This window comes from Rutilus rutilus, assembly GCF_951802725.1.
Source record: "Rutilus rutilus genome assembly, chromosome: 1".
NCBI classification, from domain to species: domain Eukaryota; kingdom Metazoa; phylum Chordata; class Actinopteri; order Cypriniformes; family Leuciscidae; genus Rutilus; species Rutilus rutilus.
The window spans coordinates 1157807-1184967 of NC_140209.1; the positions used below are offsets into that span (position 1 = coordinate 1157807).

General features: G+C 38.3%; 3 protein-coding genes across 4 annotated transcripts in view; 1 reads left to right on the top strand and 2 right to left on the bottom strand.

Annotated features, from left to right (window-relative positions):
- Positions 1 to 9515, top strand: part of LOC311301401 (uncharacterized protein) — a 40274-nt gene extending 30759 nt beyond the window's left edge. The window contains exons 3-4 of the mRNA XM_084426463.1: positions 5965 to 8615; positions 9016 to 9515. Coding sequence (XP_084282589.1) covers positions 5965 to 5971 — 7 coding nt within the window. The 3' untranslated portion in view covers positions 5972 to 8615; positions 9016 to 9515. The remainder of the gene's footprint in view (positions 1 to 5964; positions 8616 to 9015) is intronic.
- Positions 1 to 27161, bottom strand: part of LOC311301520 (uncharacterized protein) — a 402121-nt gene that overhangs the window by 362125 nt on the left and 12835 nt on the right. The gene's annotated exons all lie outside the window — the stretch shown is intronic.
- LOC311301505 (uncharacterized protein) lies at positions 21605 to 26664 on the bottom strand. Of its 2 annotated transcripts, XM_084426694.1 has the most exons (8): positions 26141 to 26567; positions 25841 to 26015; positions 25140 to 25451; positions 24686 to 25042; positions 24068 to 24223; positions 23450 to 23509; positions 23224 to 23304; positions 21605 to 23112 (listed from the first exon to the last, which is right to left on the bottom strand). In XM_084426694.1, the coding sequence occupies exons 2-8, from the start codon at positions 25899 to 25901 to the stop codon at positions 23057 to 23059; spliced, it is 1083 nt and encodes a 360-aa protein (XP_084282820.1). In that variant the 5' UTR covers positions 25902 to 26015; positions 26141 to 26567; the 3' UTR covers positions 21605 to 23056. The 2 variants fall into 2 exon arrangements, with proteins under 2 accessions (XP_084282820.1, XP_084282821.1); XM_084426695.1 differs by lacking the exon at positions 24068 to 24223 and having other exon boundaries at positions 26141 to 26664.

Sequence of the window (27161 nt, forward strand, 5' to 3'; positions counted from 1 at the left end):
TTACTATAATTGAGCTCATTGAAGCGGTTTTCATCCGAGTAGGCTCTCTCTGTGTGTGTGTGTTTATGAGGCCTTTATATAGCCTAACATAAACTCCAAAATTACCTGCTGGGAACGTTCAAATATGGCTATTTGTTTGACCGGTTGTTGTGCTGCAAACACGACTAGAATTTGGCTAACCTCTGATGATGACGTTCTCTGTAGGTTATAAAAATAAAGCCCCAAAAGATTATATTTTATTATTATTATTTATGTTGGTATATTGTTCAGTATTATATTGAGAGCACTTTTTGTTAAACTTAATATTGTGAGGAAGAAAATACTTCAAGTAGGCAATACAGTCTACCAGTTGTGAAGGTGTGTGAGATGCACTAGTGTATGTGTAGGCTATATTTTCTATTACTATTTATATATTTTTGGTACATTTCTTAAGAAGCATGTTCTATTTAGTGTTTCATATTGGGGGTATCCAAGAAATGTCTTATATTTATACTTTTTTTTTTTTTTTTTTAAGTAACGCAATAGTTACTTTCCCTGGTAATTAGTTACTTTTGTAATGATGTAATTCAGTTACTAACGCAGTTACTTTTTGTGAGAAGTAACTAGTAACTATAACTAATTACTTTTTTAAAGTAACTTACCCAACACTGCTGATGACACTCAAATATATATTTCGTCACGGCCAGATGAAAACGCTAAATTATCCAAATTGACAGAGTGTGTTAACGATATAAAAGATTGGATGACGCGTAAATTTCTTTTATTAAATCCAGACAAAACAGAGGTACTACTTATCGGGTTCAAAAAACCACCCGCAAAACCTCTCGCAATACAACTTTAATATAGTAGGATGTCCTGTTACTTTATCCTCTACAGTAAAAGACCTGGGTGTTATACTCGATTGCAACCTGTCTTTCGAAAATCATATTTCATATGTTACAAAAACCGCCTTTTTCCACCTTAGAAACATTGCTAAGCTACGTAATATGCTATCAGTTTCTGATGCAGAAAAGTTAGTTCATGCATTCATGACCTCGAGACTAGATTACTGTAATGCTTTATTAGCCGGTTGTCCTGCATCCTCAATAAACAAGCTACAGTTAGTCCAGAATGCCGCCGCTAGAGTTCTTACTAGATCAAGAAAATATGATCATATAACACCGATTTTATCATCACTGCATTGGTTACCTATAAAGTTCCGTATTAATTACAAGGTATTGCTACTGACTTATAAAGCCCTAAACGGCTTAGCTCCAGTCTATTTAACGGATCTTCTATCGCCCTATAATCCATCGCGCTCTGTAAGATCACTAAATTCAAGGCTTTTGGTCATACCTAGGATATCCAGATCCACCAAAGGAGGGAGAGCATTTTCACATTTAGCTCCAAAACTCTGGAATAGCCTTCCTGATAGTGTTCGTTGCTCAGACTCGCTCTCCCAGTTTAAAACTAGATTAAAGTCGCATCTCTTCAGCCAGGCATTCATATAATATTTTTAATCTTACAGTGCAAATTACAATCCGGCCTCTAGTTAATAAACGCCAGAGGAGAACTGGCCCCCGACTGAGCCTGGGTTCTCCCAAGGTTTTTTTTTTTTTCTCCATTGGGTCACTTGATGGAGTTTTAGGACACCATTAGGTCACTTGATGGAGTTTTAGGACACCATTAGGTCACTTGATGGAGTTTTTCGGTTCCTTGCCACTGTTGCCTTTGGCTTGCTCAGTTGGGGATATTCTGGGGATATTTAATCTGATTTTATCAATCAATAAATTCCACTAGAAACAAACCTTGTTGTATTATTTTAAGTTAATACTGTGAAGCTGCTTTGATACAATCTGTATTGTGAAAAGCGCTATACAAATATACTTGACTTGACTTGACTTGACTCTGCATTGTTGGTTTCTGGGGATGATATCAGCGAGATTGAGAAGACTCTAGGTAATGAATTAAATAGTGTTAGCAAGTGGCTTATAGACAACAGGCTTTCAATACATCTGGGAAAAACTGAGTCCATTTTATTTGGAACAAAAAGGAAGTTGTCAAGTGTTACATTCCCACTTCAGTCTAGGGGGTTTAAAGAGGGAGTAACAAATGATGTAACAAAAATAAATAAATAAATGTGAGAAATCTCCTTTACGTCTATCCCAGCTCTAATTCCTTTTCACCTTTATATCCAAAAGGCTACACAACACCCATTGATTTGCACCTTGCAACAAAAGGAAACTGAAAGAGTTTCTTTTATTAAAGGTTTAACCAATATATTTATAAAGCAAACAAAGATCAACAAACAGACAAACAAACTTAAATAATAACCACATCATCAGGAGAGGGCCAGGCCAAAATAACAAACAAAACAAGGACTTCCTAAAGTTTAAACCCAGATAAATTACATGACAAAAGAAATGAAAAATTAAAGACAGTTATCTTACCTCTCTCCCTGACTAGCGAGAAATAAACCGGAGAAAAGTTTAGGGATGGATCATCCAAATAAATTGGCGCCCGTCTCCGTACACGGTTTAACAATTTAAACTCACACAGTCTAAATGGTCATTGTACTCAGACAACAGGTTTCACAAAAGAATATAAGTTCTCTTTTTAACAGCAATTCACACAATAATGTCTGGGATAGCTGGAGAGGGATTCTGTCGATCAGTCTCTTTGCGGTTTTATACAGGCTGCCAACAGAAAAGCCACGCTCCTGCTAATTAGCATTAGCTGCGGACGATTTGGAGTGCTGCATGAGAGAAAGAAAGAGAGATAGAAAAAAAGAGAAAACAATCACCAGCACATTATAAACACAAGACTACGTCACAGGACGTAACACAAGAAAAAATTTACTTAAGGTCACATGTAATGGCACTGAAATAGTGTCTCAAAGTATTACATACCTGGGATTAACATTGGAGCAGTCAATAACCTGTAAAATTATTGCTGACAAACTACTATCCAAGCGTGCAGGTAAACTGAAATTCTTGTATCGCAGAACAAGGCATCTAGATTTCTCTATCAAGAAATTACAGGTTGTATCATTGATTCAGTGTCATTTCGATAATGCATGTTCTGCATGGCACTGTGGATTATCAGTTAAACTTAAAAACAGGCTGCAAGTGATGCAAAATAATGTTATCCGCTACCTGTTAAATGCACCCCCTCGGACTCATACTGATAGAGATGCTTTTAAAAGGGTAGGACTGCTGCTAGTACATGTTAGAGTGGAGCAGTTAAAGTTGAATCACATGTATAATGTTATAAATGGCTCTGCTCCCAAATATTTACACACCCAAAATGGTTCATACTCAACATAATCATAATAACACTAGGGCTAGTGTCCGTTCTTGTAAAGTGCCCAGAGTCAACAAGGCAGCTAGAAGTTCTTTTTTTTTTTTTTTTTTTTACAGGTATAAAATTGTGGAATAGTTTGCCGTTTTCCATTAAAATTGTAAATTCCAGATGGGCTTTTAGACAACAGGTTAAGGCTTTCTTGTGGAATAGAGTAGCCGACCTTTTTAATTAGAGTAGAATTTATTAGTTTATGTGATTTTAAGATTCTCTGATTTTAGATTGTTTTTTGAACTTTGGATGATTTGTTTTAAATGTTTTTGTCTTCGGCTTGTAATAGGTCTTTGTTTTATGTTAAATGTTTTAACACCAAGGACCATGTTGGAAATAAGTTTTTACACTTTTACATGTTATCCTTTGGATTATGTTGTCTACAGACTGTTCCAAAGTTTTGGTGCTAAATAGGAGAAGGATCTACCGCCAGCAGTTGATTTTGATAATCTAGGTATTATCAACTGACCGGAATTTTGAGATCGCAATAGACATGAAGGACTATAATGCCTTAAGATCTATCTGCCGCTGGCTGACCGGATCAGAGGGAATAGTACATATATAACCATACAGTGGAACTCAACAAAGAGACTTCCCGAGCTGGCAGCTTATCTAGATAGTTAAGTAGTGGTCTCCACTGAGTATAGAACTTGCCAGATGACCCCCCTAAGTGAGAATTTGATCTTCTCCAGTTTCAGAAGACCTAAAATGTTGTGTAGCCAGACTTTGAGTAATGGTGGTTTAGGAGACTTCCACAATAACAAAATTTTATTGCGAGCAATAAGAGAGGCGAAGGCAATTACGTTATTTTGAATGGTTGTGGTACGGAGGCCATCTGTGGACTTGCCGAAAATAGCGATATGTGGGGTTGGAGGTAAAGTTATGCCTAATATGTCTAATATTGTTTTAAAGAATAGTTGCCAGAATTCAGACAACTTGGGGCATGCCCAAAACATGTGGGTGAGATTGCATGGAGCCTGTGAGCATCTACTACAATTCTCATCAAATGTTAATGAAGTAAGATTTTGTTCTTGCATTGTTCGCAAGGATCGTGTAACTGTAATGCCAAGGTATTTAAATCCTGTGTTGGCTATTTTAAAGGGCATAGCTGATGGCGATATGGCTACAGCTAATTGGTTGATTGGGGAGTATTCGCTTTTAGAGATATTTAGCTTCTATCCCAACAGACGACCAAAAGAATTCAACAAAGTCAGGATACGTGGGATGCTTGCCAAAGGGTCACTTACATAGAGAAGCAGATCATCTGCATATAACGTAAATTGATTTTTTTTATGCCCCATCTTTCAATCCCCCCAATTCCCTCCTTAATTTTTAGAGCAGCTGAAAATGGTTCAATCGCTAGCGCAAATAATAAAGGGGATAGCAGGCACCCCTGTCGTGTTCCCCGAAAGAGTGGCTTTTCTATTATCTTTGACAGAAAAGGTAGATTTGTGATTGGCCTGTAATTGACTAATTCTGTAGGATCAGGTTGTGTTTTTTTTAACAAACGGTTTATTCATAGTCAGCTTAATTTTTCGGTACATATCCTAGTGACAAAGATGAGTTAATGATATTAAGAAGAGGATCTGTGACCTCTGGGAGCATCTCTTTCAGTAGCTTAGTCGGTATCGGGTCTAACATACATGTTGTATATTTAGATGATTTAACGAGTTTAGTAAATTCTTCCTCTCCTATAGCAATGAATGAATCAAATTTTTCCTCTGGGAGACTACAATGCACTGCCTGATGCGATACTGTAGTAGACGGTTGCATAGTTATAATTTTATCCCTGATATTATCAATCTTATAAGTGAAGAAGTTCATAAAGTCATTATTGCTGTGCTGCTTGGAAACTTCTGGGGTTGAAGATTTATTTCTCGTTAGTTTAGCCACTATTTCAAATAAATACCTAGGGTTATGTTTATTTTCTTCTAATAGGTTTGAAAAATAAGCAGACCTAAGGCCCTGAGTGTGTCTGTCTTAAGGGCCTGAGTGTGCTCATTGTACCATGGCGTTGGACAATTTTTTTTTTTTAGCAACTGTCTAAAGTGCTGGAAAAGAGAGTTAAAAGTTTCTGTCGCAATATTTAGTTCTAAGCTATCTGGGATGCTGAGATGCTTAACTAATGCTGTAAACTATGGAGTCAGTTGTAGCCTACTAGGCTTCATTAGCCTACTATAATATTGAAGATAAAAATTAACTTATTTGTATACAAACACTTAAATTACACTTATTTATTTTTATAATAATAAAGTTACATGATATATAAACATTTAAATGGTGGCTGTCGTAAAAACTTGCCAGCTTTATTCAAACATCCATTAAATAGCCTATTGAAGAACAGTAAAAAATTATAATGAATATGTAATATGGTGCATTTATTTAGCAAAATGTTCCCCTCTAGAGTTAATTTTTCTAGATGACCTTCGTGTTTATGGTCACTGGATATGGTTTTTCTGAGGTAAATGTGACGTTACATGACATTGTTTACAAGCTGTTTTAGTGCAAGTGACTTTGTTTTTTTTCAGTTCATAATCAATTAGCATTCAGCTGCAACTTCTACAATACAACATAACAATATTAAAGTTTGAGCTTCATTTCACTAAGTTTTCTTTCTACCGCTGTGATTTTCAGGTGCTGAAGATGAACAAGAGGATCAGGAGTGTCTGAGGATTGCTCCGATCGGGAAGACAGGAAATGGGAAGAGTGCAACAGGAAACAGTATTCTGGGAAGAGATGAGTTTGTCAGTGAATTAAGACTAGATTCAGTCACCACAGTTTGTGGAAAGAGAGTTGGTGAAGTTGATGGTCGATCAGTAACTGTTGTTGATACTCCAGGTCTCTTTGACACGACACTGACGAATGATCAAGCAGTAAAATAAATATTGAAATGTATTTCCATGTTGTCACCTGGACCTCATGTGTTCATCATTGTGTTGAGTTTGGGAAGATTTACAAAAGAGGAGATGGACACAGTAGATCTGATAAAGAAGATCTTTGTTTGATTTGCCTTGACTGATTTTTGTCATAATTGTCTTTAATTCTGTTTTTGTCAAAATGTTGCAAAAAAAGAAAAAAAAAAGTGTGTGTTGAGTGTGTGTGATGACCTACGCTCATTTGCTGTGTGCCAACAACGGTTAGTTGGCTTGCTAGTTTATCCTTGTGAGGGACCTGGAACATATTATATCATTTTAGTGTTGACTCTTTACCTGTGAATAACTAAAAGATATTGTGAAAGCAGGCATTTACTTCATTTTCTGTTGGTAATTAAAATGTATTGTGTAACTTCTTATTAGCTCTGTTCACTTGATTATGGTTATCTGGGAAATGTGTTGTTGCTTCTTTTCTGTTTATTACTTTAGGCCTTACTCTCTCCTGAAGATTTATTCAAATCTTTTGTTAAGCCTTTTTGATATATGAAGGAAATAAATTATTTTACTTTAAAGTTGTGTTATGTTTTCACTCTGAGACTGAGGCTGAAGTGTGTTCTGCACATATCTTTACATCTCTACGTTATCATACTTTCTTTTCCTTTGTTACCTCTCCTCCTACCTGTGTACTATTATTATTTCCGTTAATCTTTTATATAGTTTATTATCTTTTGTGTGTGAATTTGTAGTAATTCATTTTTGTTGTTTGTTGTTTGTTGGACATTCCTATTAAAACCGTATGGCGGGATTACACGTCAGAAAAGTCTAATTTCATCTGTGATTTTTTTTTTTTTTTTTTATATATGTTCTGTCCTTACCTTTTTGTATGGTTTAAACGAGCTAAAGTTGGTTTTGGGCCATAACATATTTGGCGCTTGTCCAAGATTGATCTTGTGTGGCTTTGTTTGATCTTTTTGATCTGCTCATGCTTCGAATTTGTTACTTGGTAACTTTGTTGAATCACAGTTGATTGATGTGAATTTTGGCTTGTGTAGTGCTTTTTCTCTTTTTTTCCTCAATAACATTGTTAGACATTTAATTCTAACCATGTTCCAATTAGCAAATTGTATTGCAAATCAGACACAAGTTGAGGTGTTTAAAATTAGATTGCTGATAAAATTCTTTATTATTTTATTCTTATTATAAGGTCAGTTTTCGTAATACTTCATCTAAACGTGATTCATTCATTTACTGTAAATTTACAGCGAATTTCTTACAAAATTGTACTGTATTTCCATAATACAGTATTAAGCTGTATCTTTTATAGAACAGCTGTAAATAAACAGCACATTTCTGTTTTCATCCTGATAAATTCGTAATACAGTATCATACTGACTGTATACAAGGCATTGCATTGTGGGATTGATTTCTTTCTTTTTGCGCTCAATTCAGTTCAAATGTGACGCGTCACGCGAGCAGACGGCTACTACAGGCAAACTTGTTTTGTCAGCGGGATTCAACTGAACAGAATCATCATTCCTGTTATCAAGATAAACAGTGTCTGCGAATCTGTGAGCAATTTTTAAGCTTTTGTGATCTTCTTCGGTTCGTGTTTCAAACATTAGTTGCCTGTGAAAATGGACAACGTTAACGTGAAGACGGTTGGAAGAATTTGTCATCTGAATAATCTAACCTGCGCGTGACGATAAGTGGGATTTAGAGTTTGAGAAGATGGAGAATTGTTCAACTGAGTGATACGGTAAGCCAATATATAAGTTTTTTTTTTTTTTTTTTTTTTTCATTTCTACATTGTTTCCACGTATTTGGTTTGATTTTGCGAACACGGTTTACTACCGTGGCCGCGCAAGCAATTCACTGACTCTGCTCACCTGTTTACCAGCAAGTAACTTCGACATTTCACATAATAGGCAAAATTTACCATGTTATTTGCTTGACCTGCTTTTGATATATATTTTTTTCGTTTCAGGCTTTGCAATCTCATGGCCAGTGTTAATGAAAGTGCTTTTAAGTAGTGTTACAGTTATAGTGTATGTGGTAACAAAAAAATGCTATCAAATGCTGTCAGTTCTGTGATCGTGCTTTTGAATCGTTGTCAGAATTTTGCTAGCACATGAAAATCCATGTTCCTAATGCTGTTCTCAAATGTAGTAGGCCTATTCCTGATTGCCATCCCATGGTCCTGCAACTACTCCCTAATTCAAAGAAGTTAGACGGTGTTATCCTTCAAGCAGATAAGTAGAGATTATTCAGCAAATCTCATTAATTTGTAATATGTTTTATGTTTTGGTTCTGTTGATCATGGTTGTGCTGTCCTTTTTAAAAATTGTTTCAGGAATTTGCATCGCTGATGTCCAGCAATCTACACTTGCCAGAGAGTCCACGCCTTATTTCCTGGTATGTAAACATTAAAGGGGTAGTTTTAACCAAAAATGAAAAGCCATCATTTACTCAACCCACTGCAAAATATGTTTTTCTTAATTAGTGTTTTTATCTTGTTTCCAGTCCAGATATCTAAAATTCTTACATGAAAAAGCATTTAATAGACACGTAAAAATTGTCTTGTCTTCTGAAAGAATAAGTCAAAATTAAGTGAGTTTATGCTTAAAACAAGCAAAATTATATGCCAGTGCATTTTAGCATTCTAACCCTAAATAATTTAAATTTTTAGTTGAAAATTTTAATTCATAGAACTATGAATAGACAACTACATCGAACCACAGTGGAACCCACAGTAGTTAATTTTAACTATTAATATTATTTATTTATTCTTTTTTTTTTTATTATCCCATTACAGGTCAATCTCTAAGCAACCAGTGCTGGATATTACGTTTGGAAGGTCAAGGTGTGTGTGAGAGGATCACAGCCTCTTCATCACTGGCCTGGCAGCGCTGTTTGCCTCCTCCTATGAGTTCAGCTTGCAGTACCAGGAAGAGGCAGCACCTTGAGTTTGTTCAGAGGTTAGTCATTAGCATATTTGCCATTCATATATATATTAGACTGAATTGTGTCACTAGCCTTGTCTTGACAGTATTTATTAAGCTGACTACTGGTATGAACAATATGGCCCTGGTTTCCATACAGGGCTTAGCTTAAGCCAGATCTAGGCCTTAATAAAATTAGCGTATTTAAGCAGCTTTTATAAAAATGTATCATAAAAAAAAAAAAAAAAAAAAAAACATTACTGGTGTGCATCTTGAGACAAAACAGTGGCAGTCACATATTTTAAGATATGTCAGTGCAAGTTGTTTTCAGTTAAAGGATTAATGAAAATTCTATCAGTAATTACTCACCCTCATGTCGTTCCAAACCTGTAAGACCTTCGTTCATCTTCAGAACACAAATGAAGATATTTTTGATGAAATCTGAGAGGTTTCTGAACCACCCATAGTAGTAAAAACATTAAATAATCCATGTAACTGCAGTGGTGCAACCTTAATATTATGAAGCGACGAGAATCCTTTTTGTGCACAAAAAAACCCCAAAATAATGACATTATTCAACAGTCTCTTCTCTTTCACGTCATTCTCCTACGCTGTTGACGTGTTAACAGTGTCAAGTCACCTTCATTTATATAGCGCTTTTAACAATATAGATTGTTTCAAAGCAGCTTTACAGTGATAATAGGAAATTACAGTAACATAGATTTTGGGGTTATTTTGCGCACAAAAAGTATTCTCGTCACTTCATAATGGACCCAATGACAACGCTGTGCTGAAGTGCCAACTAGTCTCTCCCTATGGAGGATCCCTTTACCACTCTACAGATAAAGCGTTGTCGGGAAACTCAATTCGCGTATCTACCCTGAATTGATAAAATAAAATAAAATTCTGTATCAAAAATTATAAGGAAACACCAGTACTTTGTTTAGGCTTGGTTTGTAGGGAATAACAAACCTGCGTACATATATTCAAACACACATAACTATAGAACCAATTCTTAATGCGCATGTGAACGCCATCAGCGTTTCTCACAGGTTTGCGTTTAAAGTTTGTGTAGAGAGAATGGTGTCGTCTTAGCGGCCGCTAATTTAATAACAAATGATTGTTGCGACGGAAGCGAATCAATCATAACTAACCTTAGCTGGAAAATAACTTTACTAAAGAACCGCTATAAAGCCAAAACAATCTCTGTTACAATAAATTATACGTTTATCTCTGTAAAGCTGCTTTGAAACAATCTACATTGTTAAAAGCGCTATATAAATGAAGATGACTTGACTTGACTTGACTTGACTTAATATTTAGGTTGAACCACTGTAGTTATGTACTATTTACTGATTTTTTTACCACCTTTCTGGGCTTTGACAGTTGCAATGACATTGATGTCAATGGAGGGACAGAAACCTCTCAGATTTCATCAAAAATCCTACCCTCCTCTCCCTTATCTTCCCTGCTTTGCTCCTCTCGTCTCGTCTACTGTCTTGTACTTTGAGAGACTCTCTCTGCACTGCTCTCCAAACTAAGAAATTATGGATTTGATCAACTGGTCTCTCAACGCAATTGACACCATCTTCTCGACGAGAAGCTTGGGTTCGGGGGAACCTGACTGCCCTGCCGGAACGTTCGCAGCTGGCTACACGATGGACGCATGGGAGAGGTGGCGGGTCGTGTGTCTGGCGGCTCTTTCCGTGGAGGACGTTGAAGATATCTACCTATTCGGAACCATGATAACAGGTTTTCTGCTGTTTGGATTAGGCATTGCCCTAGTTTATCGAGGAATTAAGAAGACGGTGACAGCTGTCCAAAGCCCCACAAGGCTGCCCGTTATGATTGAAGCAGTGGGCAGAGCTGTTGGCACTCAGACTGTGACTATGAACCACAATATGGATAACATCATGGAGAAGCTCACAGCTTTGCAAAGGCAAATGGATCGTTTCGGAGACCCAAACGGACCAGGAGCTGTGTAAATTGGAATGCGGCTACTCGTCCCAAGACCAAACAACCACAATCTTATCTGCTTTTGGCCCCCCTCTATCAGCAGTGGCCTTGGCCGAGGCCGCTGCTGGAACAACAACTCCCTCTGGAGAGAGCACTGCAAAGAGACGCTCTTGCGTTCCTTCCCCGACTCCACACTGACACCTGCTGATTGTTGACTCTGTCTGGGACCTGATCAAGGTTGTCTCCATGGAAACTGCTGTGTTTCGCTATGACATCCTGCGGACTGAGGCACCTAGATTGGGATGCCAGGCGTAGCGACTCTTCAGGCCCACACATACAGAAACTCTTACATAGATACAGATATGCAATCACCCTCCCCCACCCCCCATCCCACGCCTTCGACGCTTTTTACCACCAGTTTGTCAGGCGGGTCTGTGACCAGCGCCGAAATGGCTGCAGGACCGGATGGCTGCTTGCCTGTGCTGGGTTACCTCCAACCCCCTCTCCCCTCCCCCCTCCCCTGTTGCAAGTCTTGTGTGTTCATGTTGTGATTATGTGCAAATTGCTGAGGTGTTTTACTGTCCCCAAACTGTACTCCCTATTGGAGCATAGTCTGGGGGTTGCCTTTTTTTCTCCTCAACTCTCCTCATGTTATGCTGTATTCTTACTAACTTCAGGTCGGTCCTAAATTGCATTTCGTTGCCTTGTACCTGTACTTGTGTAATGACAATAAAGTTGAATCTAATCTAATCTAATATCTTCATTTGTGTCCCGAAGATGAACGAAAGTCTTGAGGGTGAGTAATAATGACAGAATTTTCCTTTTTGGGTGCAAACATGCATTTTAGTCTGGTAAATGTCATGTTTAACATTATGGCTACGTTCACACTGCAGGCTGAAACGACCCAATTCCGATTTTTTTGCCCCTATGCGACCTGTATCTGATCTTTTCATGACAGTCTGAACGACACAGATCCGATCTTTTCAAATGCGACCCAGGCCACTTGGGTATGTGGTCCCAAATCCGATACATATCCGATCTTTTGAAATGCGACTTCAGTCTGAACAGCCAGGTCGCATGTATCCGACCCGCACGTCATTGATACGCGAAAAACGTCATAATTCTGCATTGAAGTAGTCGTCGGTTTGAAAACGGACTGCATATTCGTCGAGCTGAGGTAAATCTGCCGAACGGGTCGACCTCGACGAGCCCGTTAATAAAAAAAAAAAAAAAAAAAAGCCCACGGCCATTATATATACATTGTTAACTTATTTGTGCTGAATCTGATATTAGATAGGTCAGCGGCTGCTGTCTGGCTCTTATGTAACGGTCGCTGCGCGCGCTCGTGTGTGTGTGTGTGAGTGAGTGAGAGAATCACAGTTAGTTAAAGCAGAGACGGGCTCTGGTTAAAGTTTAGCTACTTCCGCAAACAACAAACAACAACATCAACCAATTGCCTGGATTTAATAAATAAGAGGTAGGCTAAATATAGCAGGCAATTATATAATCAGGACACGGAGTCGCCGGCGCGTGAACTGGAGCTGGTCTCTTAAATGAACTGAAACTCAGCATATAAGCTACTTGCCTCACAGACCTGAGACATATATATATATATAAAGCATGAAATGTCTACTTTTAAACAAAACAATTCAAATGAAAGATAACAGACTGCTCTCTGCTTATGTAATCCGTATGAAATGTGCATTTCTCTCTGGCGCGTTCACTACTGCGAAGATCGCGAGTCAGCATCCTCAACTTCATCTTTGACACAGAAAACACTTGTTTATTAATAAACAATTGAAATGTCTCCTTGATATATTTGACATACTAATAATCATTACTTTTCCCAGTTCTTACAGCTTTTAGGCACGTTATTGGCAGCAGCCGCAGCACACCCTTACATGTTACATGAACACGTCACCACCGCTATAATATTATTCTTTGGTGTTCAGTTTATTCAGGTTTTCTAATTATTTAATATATATATATATATAACTTGGCCCAAAGTTCTGTAAAACTGTCAGTGAAGTCCCGATATGCAAATTTGTTTAAATTCTTACCTACGTAATCACCAAAATGACCAAAATTGTACTTTTTTTTTTTTTTTTTTTTCATTGAATCTCGGAAAAAATATATAGACCGACCGACCTTTTTTTGGCTGTTACGGCAAACCAAAATATTTTTACGGATGGCCTGAAGAAGCTCATCCAACAAATTAAGCAAATTCTATTTTTATTGCATTATGATACCGCATATACAAAGCTCATCCATAAATTCAGCTTTTCTATAATGTTCAAGATTTGTTATACATTCATTTACACGTTATACCACATTTAACTATGACCTCAGGATTGAATTGACACATTTCTGACTGGTAGCGAACATCACAACCTGAAATACTTTAAACACAATCCACTCTTGTGATTAAGTGCTGATCGTTGCTGTTTGTAGATTCGTTCTCTGTGTCTTCACCTCGGGAGATGGAATAAGGAGGATGTTAAAATAACTGGAGATAACTCCTGATGGAAACATTACAGCTACAGAGGGAGAAAGGGAAAGCTGACATTTCAGCAGCTCCTAATTAATGACGTCATCATACGTCAGCTTCAAAACTTGCCACTAATAATGTATATCTGTGTCAGACCCCAAGATCTCACTATTTGGAATGTTAATAAGTTTGTTCTTTGTAAATGTAAAAGTTGTTAGCTCTTAGCACATAGCATTCAGAGCATGGTCTATTCTGAAAACAAGATTAATGTTTGAAGCGTTTTAATAACTGTGATTTCTGTATGTAATCAAGGTGCCTGCAGTAAGGCATACCCACACCAGACCCCAGAGTGTGGAGCAAATGAAATGTACAATAAACAGAAATGGAATAATGGAATAAACAGAAAGACTAACATTAGCGTAGACGCCATTCTTCTTATGATGTAGCGAGTACATCAGGTGTTATAGGAAGAGTTCCCGGTTCCGGCTGATCTAATCTATGCAGCCTAATAACCATTTAACTGATTTGAATAATAGAAATGTAATGTTCTATATGAATGCCAGCAGGCCTGGGGTGGAGAATCGGGAGGATTCCCGGTGGGCCGCTTCACTTTTGGGCCGGTCGAAGAAATTATTATTATTAATTAATTAATTTATTTTCACATTTGTCACGTTAGTTACATTAGGCTACACACGTTCCGCACTCTGACACCGCAGCGCGCAGCCTCTGCATGGGTTGTACCATGTGAGTGAGTTCTCCCCTCCCATAGAGTTGGTTGGGTCCATAGCCCGTCTTTTCCAAAACGTTTTCTCAGGTAGACTACCACGTCTGCGGCACCGCCGGCGCCTACCGATAGCTGGGCTGGCCCTACTGTAACGGTACGCGTCAGGGAGGATGGATGGGAGGAAGAGGCCAGGAGGGGCTGAAAAAGCCAGGTTGAAAAAAAGAAAGGCATTGGATTAAAAGTATTTTATTAAAATATTATCCTTTTTGTATCACCCAATTCATGGTGATTCATAGGCTTTGCAAATATTATGCAATTTAATATTGATAACAAACCTCAAGCTTGATTTGTGTATGCAGTAAAATGACCTCTTAATTAATTTTGTGTGGCTTCTGAGCAGCAGATAAGCCAGTCCCCTGCTGAAAATGAGGAGGCCTTGATGACTACAGGGACAGCTAGAGAGGCTACCAGAGTAAACAATATGAGGAATATTTTTGTTAACTTCTCAGCTTAAGTGAATTATTATTTAACCATTATTAGTTGAACCATGGTATTAATAAAAACCACACAATAGTAAGAGCTGAACTGTTGCTTCATATATCCAATTTGGAAAAAGTGCTAATTTGGAATTCGACCATGGAAAAAGTGGGCCGGTGTGTGTGTGTTATTCTAATATAGCTCTTTACTGCAAACACTGACACTGTGGGCCGTTTTACTTGTTTAAACTGCAAGTAAAGTGCTTAAAATAACTTTTTTTCAGTTATATTGCTACTTGCTTTGACTTGACCAAAACCTCCTAAGTGTCTTTTAAAATAAACCATGGCTAGGACTGTAGTCTAAAGCATTCATGAGCTGCAATCATTCAAGCTTATGTAATCTTCCAGTGTTTGCTCATAAATAGGGATGACAGGTAAGAGTCTAGTTCATTGCTCTTTTATTTCTCGATTTGTATTTTGTCTAATTCTTGTGTGATTCTGTTTATCCAGATTTGATAGCAGTTGTTTATGATCATCATTCATTGACTTCATACTTAACGTTGAGCATTATTCATTTTATAAGCTCTAAAATGATTATTATATTATGTGAGCATTTGTAAAGTCCCATTTGTAAAGACTTAAAAAAACTGTAAAATCCACCCGGCTCTGGGTGTGATTTACAGCTTTAAGTAATGGGGGAATGTAGTGTTTGTGTATTAGTCAGGAGATGGCACTGTAGTCCACATGTTGTCACCTATAAAAGGTGTAGAGTAAGAGTTGAAGTGTGTTGTACATGCTGACCATTATGTAACATCTGGCACTGTTGGATTGCTTTAAGATTTTAATAAATCTTTATGAACTGATCATTTTCTTGGCCTAATGCTTACCAGGATTTAAACATTACAACATCAGCAATTGCTGGTATACTGGAAATCTCTGAACACATCTAGTGTGTGTAATCAGAAATGTCCTGTATCTGATCATCTCTGTGCATCTCAAGTGTATGGACGTGTACAGGGTTTTCACACACCTTAAGTTTCACAGGAATTTCCAATATCCTTAAAGTCCCAAAGCAAAAGTATGGGGTTAGGATTGTTGCATTATTCCAAATAAATAGATTGAGATTAAAAAAAAAAAGATCAAATTCACAAATAAATATATTAAGATCCACAAATAAATGTAAGAGTTTCACAAAAATGTATAAAACTCACAAGTAAATAAAATGAGATTTACAAATGAATAAAAAATTAAACAAATGTGTTTTGTCACAAACACAACTCTGCCTGGCATTTATTTGTGAACCGCTATCTGTGCATCTGTAAATCGCTGCACACATCTGTGGATTGTGAAACACTTCTAGCGTCAACATGCAGAAAAAGCCACAGATAAGTGGACTCCACCCACCGCTTACTCAAGCCAATCAGATAACAGCTCTGTAGTCCACATGTTGTCACCTATAAAAGGTGTAGAGTAAGAGTTGAAGTGTGTTGTACATGCTGACCATTATGTAACATCTGGCACTGTTGGATTGCTTTAAGATTTAATAAATCTTACAACATCAGCAATTGCTGGTATACTGGAAATCTCTGAACACATCTAGTGTGTGTAATCAGAAATGTCCTGTATCTGATCATCTCTGTGCATCTCAAGTGTATGGACGTGTACGGGGTTTTCACACACCTTGAGTTTCACTGAAATTTCCAGTATTTGTGAACCGCTATCTGTGCATCTGTAAATCGCTGCACGCATCTGTGGATTGTGAAACACTTCTAGCGTCAACATGCAGGAAAAGCCACAGATAAGTGGACTCCACCCACCGCTTACTCAAGCCAATCAGATAACAGCTACATTGCTCCAGAATAAGCAGAGAAAACTAAGGGGGGAAATATACTAAACAATAGCAAGGATCCTCTGGAACAGCGGGAAGAACAAAACACCACTAAAATAGACAGATTAGACTGACACGACTGACAGAACGGTCAGAGGAGAACCTTGACAGAGAGAAGTGAAGAGAGAATGATCAGTCCCAGCAGACACAGATCACACTTATCAGACATCTTCTGTTTCTGTCAGTCTTCCTCTTCATTACATATAGTTACAGCTCCTCCTTTAAACATCATCAGCTCCTCCTGTGGTTATTAACTTCCTCTGTTCTGATCAACTGAGAGATTAAATCCTGCTGGAGTTGCTGTATAGAGACACGATGCCACAGTGAAGTGCTGCTTTACATGCGTATGGTGAACCGCACTATCTCAACACACATCTGCTCTGAACACAGTTTATAAGATATTCTTTTGCACACTTGAGCATTACTGTTAGTCTCCCTTCCTTATTTAAGCAGTTTCCTGAATTATAAAACAGATTTTAAAAGTATTGTAAAGTAATTATTAGCATCAGCTTGGTAAAATAAACCTGCATTTGCACATGAGCGTCTGTAAAGCAGATATTAACTGTCTTCAGGGAGTTTCTACACATGGATTATAACGTTCTGCTTTACTCTCTCCAGCCTTGAGAAATATATCAGATCCAGACTCCTTTATCAACACTACAAATGCTCTGGAAGCCTTTTTGAAGTTTGCGCAGAAAGAACTTAAGAGTTTTCTGTGAGAACGGTGTTGTGTTAGCGGCCCCTAAGTTAATAACTAATGATCTCTGCAACGGAAGTGAATCAATCAAACTAACTTTAGCTGGACAATAACTTTATTCTAGAGCTGCTGTAAAGCCTAAACAATTTATGTTACTGCAATCTCCTATTATCACTGTAAAGCTGCTTTGAAACAATCTATATTGTTAAAAGCGCTATATAAATTAAGGTGACTTGACTTGGCTCATTTGCAATAAAAGTGCAAGTGTTTTAGCTGTATAATGTGTTGGACTATACCCTTGGCCATTGTTTATGAAGCATTATAATTTTACAGATTTACTGTAATTTTTTACAGATTTTTAAATCATTAAAAACTTGTCAGTGTCTCTTACTTTGTTTCAAGTTTGAGTGGAAAGAAAAATTATACTGCGGATGGTTTTTATGGTAATCCTGAAAAATATTGCAGAATGTCCTTCCGTCTGACAGTGACACAGGCAATTAATTTAACGCATATTTGTGTGTTAGATTACACAAGTTTTTTTGTTAAGTTAATGATACAAGAAGTCTTATTTACTTAATTGGAAATCATTTTTAAACATTTTCCAGCTTTTCTTTTTTTATTTGGTTCTGAATTTTGAGTTAGCAGCAGCCAAAAATAAGCCCATGTCTATATGAAATCCCAAACTGATTATATTAATTGTGATTAAAATGTAGTTTTCCGAGCACTTATTGTTTGTTGAGCTCCAGTTATGGAGATCAGTACATTTGTATATGCCAACAATGGTAGAATTGTAATTAGTTTAAAAATTCATTACGTTACCCAGGAATGACATTTTCATGGGGGAAAAGATCTGATTCACCAAAAAAGTGGTTAATTACATTCTTGAAATGTGTAAATATCATTGCGTTACATACACAACTCTCTAATGAATATAGAAAGTCCTAAAATTTAAATTTTTGCCCGTTTTTTAAAATCCTTATCCGTCATTCACCCACTGTCATCTCACCATCACTACCTTCAGGTTCACTTAGCTCAACAGTTATACGGTACATTAGCAATAATGATTATTTTCATCCTTCATTCTGAACCTTCCAGTCTTCCAACCTACCAGTCTTCCACCTGGCTGTGGCTCTTGAGGGGTTATCCCTGGCACCCTTCGAACCACTGGACACGGTGTCTGAGAAATTTCTATCTTTGAAAGTAGCCTTCCTGCTCGCTATTACTTCCCTGAAAAGAGTTGGCGATTTGCAGGCGCTGTCCATTACTCCCTCTTGCCTCGAGTTCGCTCCCGGCAGAGTAAGAGTCATTCTCCACCCTAGACCTTGCTATGTGCCTAAGATGCCTACAAATGTGGCACAGTCTGTAATTCTTCAGGCATTTCATCCTCCACCGCATGTCCGGTCCGAGCCCTTGAGGCCTATGTTCTGAGAACCTCGGGCTGGAGGAAGTCGGATTAGTTATTTGTGTGTTTTGGGTCACTTAAGAAGTGTTCCCCTGCCTCTAAGCAAACTATCAGCAGATGGATAGTAGAAGCTATTTCTTCGGCTTACGAGGCGCGCAACTTGCCTTCGCCTCTTCTAATAAGAGCCCACTCAACCAGAGGAGTGGCTTCCTCTAAAGCTTTGTTAGCGGGTGCTTCCCTTCCAGAGGTCTGTGATGCCGCAGGCTGGGCCTCCCCACACACCTTCATAAGACATTACAGTCTAGATCTGCCCTCTACACCGGGCTCACAAGTGCATTTCCCATTCTCGACGCAGCGCGAGTTCCCTCGAAAGGGAACGTCTCGTGTTACGACTTTAACCCTTGTTCCCTGAGAAGGGAACGAGACGCTGCGTCCCTCGGCCACACTTCGCGCGCTCCTGAGAACGACTTGCTTCGACCAATCAGAAGCTAACGCTGTTATGTGCCGGCATCCTTTTATAGCTTCCGCATCTCCGTCACGAGTGACGTCATGACGCAACACCAATCAAGATTAGACTAGTTCTATACAGACTTCAGACGCGTCACGCTGAAGGCGTTCCCCAATGTGTTGATTCTCGACGCAGCGTCTCGTTCCCTTCTCAGGGAACAAGGGTTACAGTCGTAACCCGAGACGTTTTCTTGTTATTGTGAGTACACAAATAAATGTAGTCGAATGATGTATTGTTCTTTTCTGTTTGGCCAGAAATGATGGAGTATTTTGAGCTGTTTCCACTGTTGAAAGGAAAATGCAAGTAATCGCGTCGGCGCCTCCATGTGATGCAGTGCACGCTCCACACTCCGCTCGAAAACACTTGGATATGCACTTAATAATAGCACACATTTATCTAGATTAACGTTAGAGCGAGAGGCCATGCCAGACGTTTAAGTCCTTTTCATGTTTATCAAATCATGCATTTTCTTCCTACAGCGAGTAAGCGCTGCTCCAGTTTGGAAAAGTTTGAAAAAGAAAGTCTGAAAAAGAAAAGACCACAAGTTTTTCTTTCTTATAAAATTTCTCAGGTGGTTTGAGGGAAAACTTGTGCTAATATTAGTTTAATAATTGTTTCAGGGAGCAAGGAGCAGACAGCTCAATTTTTTAAATTGTGGTCTGAAAATGAGCATTTCTTTACGGGGAGAAAAAGTCCGCCAGTGTGGCGTGGAGGAAAGACAATGACCTATCTGTAATATCTGCACTAGTCTGACTCACTTGTAGCCTGGGTGCCAGCCCGAACCTCGCCCACAACATTTTTTGGTCGGGAAGTTCGGTCTGGACTCGATTCGTTGAGGAGTAATTATGGTCGGCTCCCAGAAGGCCGAGCCAATCAAATTGCCAGGGCGGGCTTTAATCGATGATAGACAGATGATCTGCGGTTACGTAATCACCCACGTCATCAAAGAGCGCTTGGGTTGAATTGGTTTTCAACAGAGACGACTGCAGCTGGAGAATTGAGATGTTTAGATTCCGCTATCGCGTCTGTTATAAAAGAAATCGACAGCGCATTCATTTTAAAAGACAAACAGAGAACAGCAATCAAAGCATTTGTCACTTACTGCATTGCTCTGATTGGTTGTAGGTCTATCCAATTGAGTGCAGAGTTTTTTTTTTCTGGTTTCATAATCTATTTTTTCACCTCATAATCAAAGCCCTATGGAGCAGTATCAGACTCACATTCTGCCTAGAATCTGAGTATGACGAAGTCAGGCTAACTCACTTGTGTATTATGCACAGTTTTCTGAAAGAATGTATGCCAATAAAACTAATCCAACTCTTTTAACAGGGATACGATATAGAATTTCAAACAATTCTTCTTACAAGAGGACATTTTTTTAAGACAAATGTTGCAGTGAACTTGATCATGAATTACTTTTCTCACTGCATTACACACATTCTCTCTTCAGATGGACAGGAGCATATTTGCATATTAGATTAATGATCTCAACCTGACTGTCATCTCGTGACTCATCTGTTAATCTCCAGTATATCTTGCGAGTGACCTTTTGTGTTTGTTTGTACAGCTTCACTTTTTATATTGACTATACAAAACACAACATGTAAATATGAAAATGTTGGCGTTATTTTGTCACTTATTGGGAGCAGTATGCTAGCTGGAGCCGTTTGCCTCCAGTCTTTGTGCTAAGCTAGGCTAGCGGTGGGTGCGTCAGACAGAGTTACGGCACGCACGGAGATGAGAAGGGTGTGTGTGGACTCATCTAACTCTGGGGGATACGGTGAATAAGATAAAGTCCCAAAAAGTCAGCGTGTTCCTTTAACAAGAACAACAGACTATTAGCAACAACAGTAGCGTAGCACAAGAAGCACATTATAAAGAGAGCAGAGCACATGAGGAACAGGAGAGCACACTCAGACAAACCAGGACTCTTGTGGTCAAAAGGTGGAAAAGCAGCCTTTCTGTCCCAGAAGACCGTTTTTCTTTTTTTGTTTCATTTAATAATTCACTTTGTGCTCTGTAAACCACAAAGCAATACAATTAATCCTCATAATTCATGTGTTAGTGTTGATGTAGTTCTTATACATGAACAAGCAACAATCTGAACAAACAACAATATGAATTAATTTATGAAAAAAATAATAATAAAAGGGACTAATTCACTTGTACAGAAACAATTCTTATGAATCTGCTTTGATCTACAAATGCAGCCTTATTCACATAAACTTCAGCCTCAGTCCCAATCCTATGAGTTCAGGCAAGGCTCATGTAGGCATATATAATCACAATAAAAGAAAATTGTGAAGTGCTTGTGAACTGGAGAGCTGACATTTTATTTTGTGGGTAATTTCATAAATTAAAGTTTTTTATTAAGGAACAGGACTTGTTCAACAGTGTGAGGGCTAAGTCTATTTCTTTTTTTATTTTCTACTGCCGAAGGGCATGACACTGGAAACCGGCTCAAGGGGTTCGCGCTATTTCTGAATCTGAATACGAAGCAGTCACGTGACTGTGTGTGGAAATGAAGCTTCGGACATCACAGATCACGTGGTTACGGCAAAACGAATCAAGCTCCGATACACTGCTTCAGTGTGAGATGTTTTGTTTTTTTGATACAAGCTTTGAAGCCTCGGTGCCGAACGTCACATCACTACTTACAGCTGCTTTAATCATCATCAGCTCCTCCTGTGGTTATTAACTTCCTCTGTTCTGATCAACCGAGTGATTAAATCCTGCTAGAGTTGCTGTATCACAATACAGTGAAGTGTTGCTTTACATGCGTATCGTGAACCGCACTATCTCAACACACATCTGCTCTGATCACAGTTTATACACATTTTCTACACATGGATTATAACGTTCTGCTTTACTCTCTCCAGCCTTGAGAAATATATCAGATCCAGACTCCTTTATCAACACTACAAATGCTCTGGAAGATCTGGGATGTATTTCTCAAGCACCACTGATTTACCTTCCGCCTCCCTGAACTTCTGGACCACTTTGCTAAAACACTTGAACGAGTCGTTTTCCACCAACTATCTACATTTCTCACACAGAACATCCTCCTGGACAACAACCAGTCTGGCTTCAGAAGCGCCACTAAACTGAGACGGCCCTGCTCTCGGTTATTGAAGCTCTGAGACTGGCAAGAGGAGCCTCCGAATCCTCAGTTCTCCTCTTGCTGGATCTGTCTGCTGCTTACAGTTAACCACCAAGAAGAGCATCTCAGGAACAGTGCTTCAAGTCTGACCTCTCAGTGGGTCCTTCAGGGTGTCGTGAGGTGTTTAAGACCCAATATCTAGCTCTCGGTTATTGAAGCGACTTCTCAACTACAACTCGCTTCAGTGGACTTACAGAGACATTACCAGCTCATGAAGGGGAATTAACATATTCCTAACAAACATCTCAGGAAAGGAGACTTATTAAACACAACTGCAGAGGTTTATTAAGAAAATTATAGCAATCATTCAAGATGAAAAAAGATGCTAAAAACAGGAATGAACAGACAAGATCCAAGAATCCTCAAATCAGCTCCATCACACAGAACAGAGAGAGATTATACAGTCTGAGTCTGTCCATTACTGTATTAATATTATATTTAAAGCAGTTTACATATGAAGCGCAAGAGAATGGAGAATGTAGAAAAATGTATCTAAACATGCGATTAAATAAGCGAGTGTTTTCTGAGAAGAAGAAAAAAAAACAATGAACAATCCTCTGTAAGATTCTGCTATTGTAAATATTGCTGCAGATTGGCTCTAAACTCATCAGTATTTTATTCTAATATTGTCGGCATCTCTATTTCCTCTGGGTGCTTCGAGTCCTTCCTCCCTGCAAAATAAAAGCATTGACTGACCTCTCGTATGTGTTTTTATCATGATTGCAGATTGTTCCAGATCAGATGAGTGTGAATCATCAGATTGTGTGCGGCTCAAAACTCACCAGCTCTTCTTGCACAGATGATCTGAAGAAGAATCACAGTAGGAGCAGCAAACACTGCGATCTCAACAATAATCACAATCACTGCAGGAAACATGAGAGGAAGAAGAGAAACTGTACATGACTGAAGTCAAGGGTATTCAACTATCAACAGTTATTGATGAAGCATTTACAGACTGACTGATAGTTTAATGTTATAAAGCTGTCAGTATAAATGAACGTGTCGTACCTCTGTATAATGATCCAGCAGTCACACTGACTCCAGTTTCTGATGCTGGATCAGCTGGATCTGTGGATCACGTCTGTTAGTTCAGTTCAACACATAATGCCACATATACACAACATCATCATCACATAATACTGGAGCTTCACATCACAGAAATGATGAATATGTGATCACACATAATTGTAGTACAATCAAAAGAGATAACAACGATATAAATACTGTTTAACAATAAAGGTGACTTTACTTGATTAAATCTAACAATCGCATAGTAAGCTCAGATCACGTCAAACCATGCAAATTATTATTGTTATACTTTGTTCTCAAATTGTTAATGTTATCAACACTACGTGACTATATGTATTTAAGGCTATAAATCAGGGGTGCCCAATCCTGCTCCTGCCGATCGACTGTCCTGCACAGTTCATCTCCAACCCTAATTAAACAATTAACGTCTTCATGATCACATGATGAATATGTGCACGAGTCTGTCATCTATTATCTTCTTACTTCACTCTCAAGCTGTCAGGAGGAGAATGACTATCGCCATTCACCAAAAATAAATCTAGTAGTAAATAGTTATGTGTTCTCAGTCGTTACATCATCTATGATGTGATCATGAACCTTGTGTAGATGTATATCTAGATGTACATAGATATTCCTCAGTAGGAGCTGCTGCTGTAGTTCGGCTTGATTTCTTCTCAGAGTTTGAGCTTCTGACTGGAGTCAGTGTTGGTGAAGCGACTGGAGCTGCAGAAGATGAATGTTCAGACGCATCATCTGTAGGACAATAACATCATATGTTCATATCGATCATGACATGCAGTTTGTGTTCATCATCACAGTTTACAGTGGCAGTAGTTGAGAAGAGACTGTACTGTATTACTGTATAACTGTATTACTGTGCTACTGTATAATTTATTCCTGGTTTATATGAGAGTGAAACACAGTTGAGCTTCTGCAAATAAACCTTCAGCTTGAATGAAGGACATAAGCCTTATAATTCCTAAAGCCGACCTCCTACATGGGTCATACTAGGCTTTAATACACTCGTCTGATTTATGCAATATATCATGTATGACCCATGTAGGAGGCCAATATTGGGGATTATAAGGATTGTTATGCAGTTTATGACTTTGACCACTAATATTTTACAACTCCAAAACGTATGAAGCCATCAGAAAGAGTAGAGCCAATCTGTGGAAGTTTTCACAAATCTGTCAGAAAAGAGTGTTTTCTCACCTGAATACTTGACAGTGTATCTGACTGAGGTCTTGAGTTGATTTCTGTGAGTAAGCTGACATCTCCACTCTCTGTTGTCATCTTCATTCAGGAGTGTTGTAGTCAGAGTGAGGATGATACAGCGACGTCGACCTGATGATGATAATATCTGATATCTGGAGTCTGTCTTCAGATCAACACCAGTCTGATTCACCCACAACAGCTTAAGTCCCTCAGAACGGACCCAATCATCACATGTGCGTCCAGCATCTGTATACAACTGACAGGAGAGAGTCACAGAGCGGCCTGGACTGATCTCAGTCTGTGAGGATGAAGATGAAGATGATGATGATGATGATGATGATGAAGACACTGAAACTGAACACAAGACACAAATCACAGACTCTTCAATCATCATCTGAGTTTAAAGGGAGAATCTGCCCTTTTTAAATTGACCACATAATCATAAACTTACCATGAATACCATGCAGAAAAACATAAGCAACAGGTCCTTGTTCTTCTTCATTCACATATTGTTCGCAGCTGTATAATCCATAATCTTCTACTGTGACGTTCTTGATGTTCAGAGAGCAGTCAGACTCCAGACTCAGTCTCTCATGTCTCTCTGTGTCTTTATTCTTTATCCCTCTAGTAATCAGATCAACTTCTACTGAACGTCTGTCATCGTAGGTCCATGTAGTTGAGTTGCAGTCAGAAAGAGCTTTATTACAGGACAGAGAGACATTTTCACCAGAACTGATGAACACATGATCATCTCCACTGGTTCCTGAAACACAGTATATCTCAGTGATCATTATGATATATATTAATAAATGAAACATAAAACACACCAGCATAAAAAGCAGAAGTTTTAAATCATAGTATTTTTCCTGACTTAAAGCAAACAACACACTCTCCAGAATAAACTATTAGTCTTTATCAGAGAGCTGTTCAAATCACTGACACACTCTTAATATGAAGATAATTCTTCATCATCAGATGTTTGAGTGACACTATGTCCAGTATCAGGAATAATACAGTATGATCTGTGTGTATCAATACACAACTCTGAGATCACAACGTGAATGTGTGCAAGAATAAACTGAGCATGTTCAAATGAACTCTTTCCAGACTAATTCCACTAAATGTCTTTAGAGAAAATACAGATTTCTTTACCTGTGAGAAGTGAAGAGAGAATGATCAGTCCCAGCAGACACAGATCACACTTATCAGCCATTTTCTGTTTCTGTCAGTCTTCCTCTTCATTATATATAGTTACAGCTCCTCCTTTAAACATCAGCAGCTCCTCCTGTGGTTATTAACTTCCTCTCATCTGACCAACCAACCATCACTGGGGAAATAAACATAAAGCCTAATGTTGCAGTGCATGATGGGAACCACCAATCAAAGCTCATCCATGTCTCCCAAAATCATCATTATTGCTAATATAGCGTATAACTGTTGAGCTGAGTGAACCTGAAGGTAGTGATGGTGAGATGAAGCTTCATGAAGCTTTAAAGCTTTCCAGCCTGATGTGTGTAAAAGTGGTTGATTTCTCCAGGTTTGGAATGCACACAGCGCCACCTGCTGGTCAATGCTGATATCATGCAGAACAAATCCTCAGTGGTGTGTTATGGAAATTAATTTGACTTCATGCAGGGCTGCCAATGCTGAGAATCAGGCAATCGACACTTTTCACTCGCTCTCACGACACACATCCAGTTTCTCACGCAGAGGAAAATCATGAAGCAAAGAGGACTGACACCGACAGACAAGGCTACTATTGATATGAAACACACTCTCAGCTCTCAGATTCTGTCCATTTTATCACGAAATTCAACAATAAATACGGTTTAGGCGCTTGTAGATGTGACGTGACAGATCTCTGTATCGCCTGAACCGATCATCTCTTACTCTTCACTACTAGTTAATAGCAAATAAACACGAATGAACAATAGGTGTGTTGAAAGATACAGTACAACTTACCGAAATGTAAATCCCTCATACATAATATCCATCAGTCAGTGTTTTTCACCCGTGGAAGAGCTCAATAACAGCTGGAGAACACTATAACCTACACGTGACGTACATTTACCTCAGGAACATTAATGACCATAGCACGCTAGTTGGCTAGAAAAATAGCTATTTTAGCTATTTTGCTAAATATGTGCACTATATTACATATTTATGATATTTTTTACATATTTATTTTTATATATCGTTAAAATATTTTAACATTATAATAAAACCCCTATTATATTTCATTTGAGTTGTTATTTTTAACCTTTAATAATAATAAAAGCTGACAGGGCATTATATTTACAGCATTAGGTGAGATATGCTTTTTTCTTGAGAAAAATGAACATGTATCTGTACCTAATATTTATCTAAATTAATCAATATTGAATCAAAATCAGATTCAAATCACAAGAAATTTATTGAAAATGTGTGCCAAGCAATAATAAAAACAGTAACCTACCAGTTATTGTACCATGTA

Coding starts and splice junctions, on each gene's coding strand:
- LOC311301505 (XM_084426694.1), bottom strand. CDS start 25,901: ATGGCTGATAAGTGTGATCTGTGTCTGCTGGGACTGATCATTCTCTCT. Junction 25,452..25,840: donor TCTCTCTTCACTTCTCACAG/GTAAAGAAATCT, acceptor ACTGTGTTTCAG/GAACCAGTGGAGATGATCAT. Junction 25,043..25,139: donor TTTTCTGCATGGTATTCATG/GTAAGTTTATGA, acceptor TCTTGTGTTCAG/TTTCAGTGTCTTCATCATCA.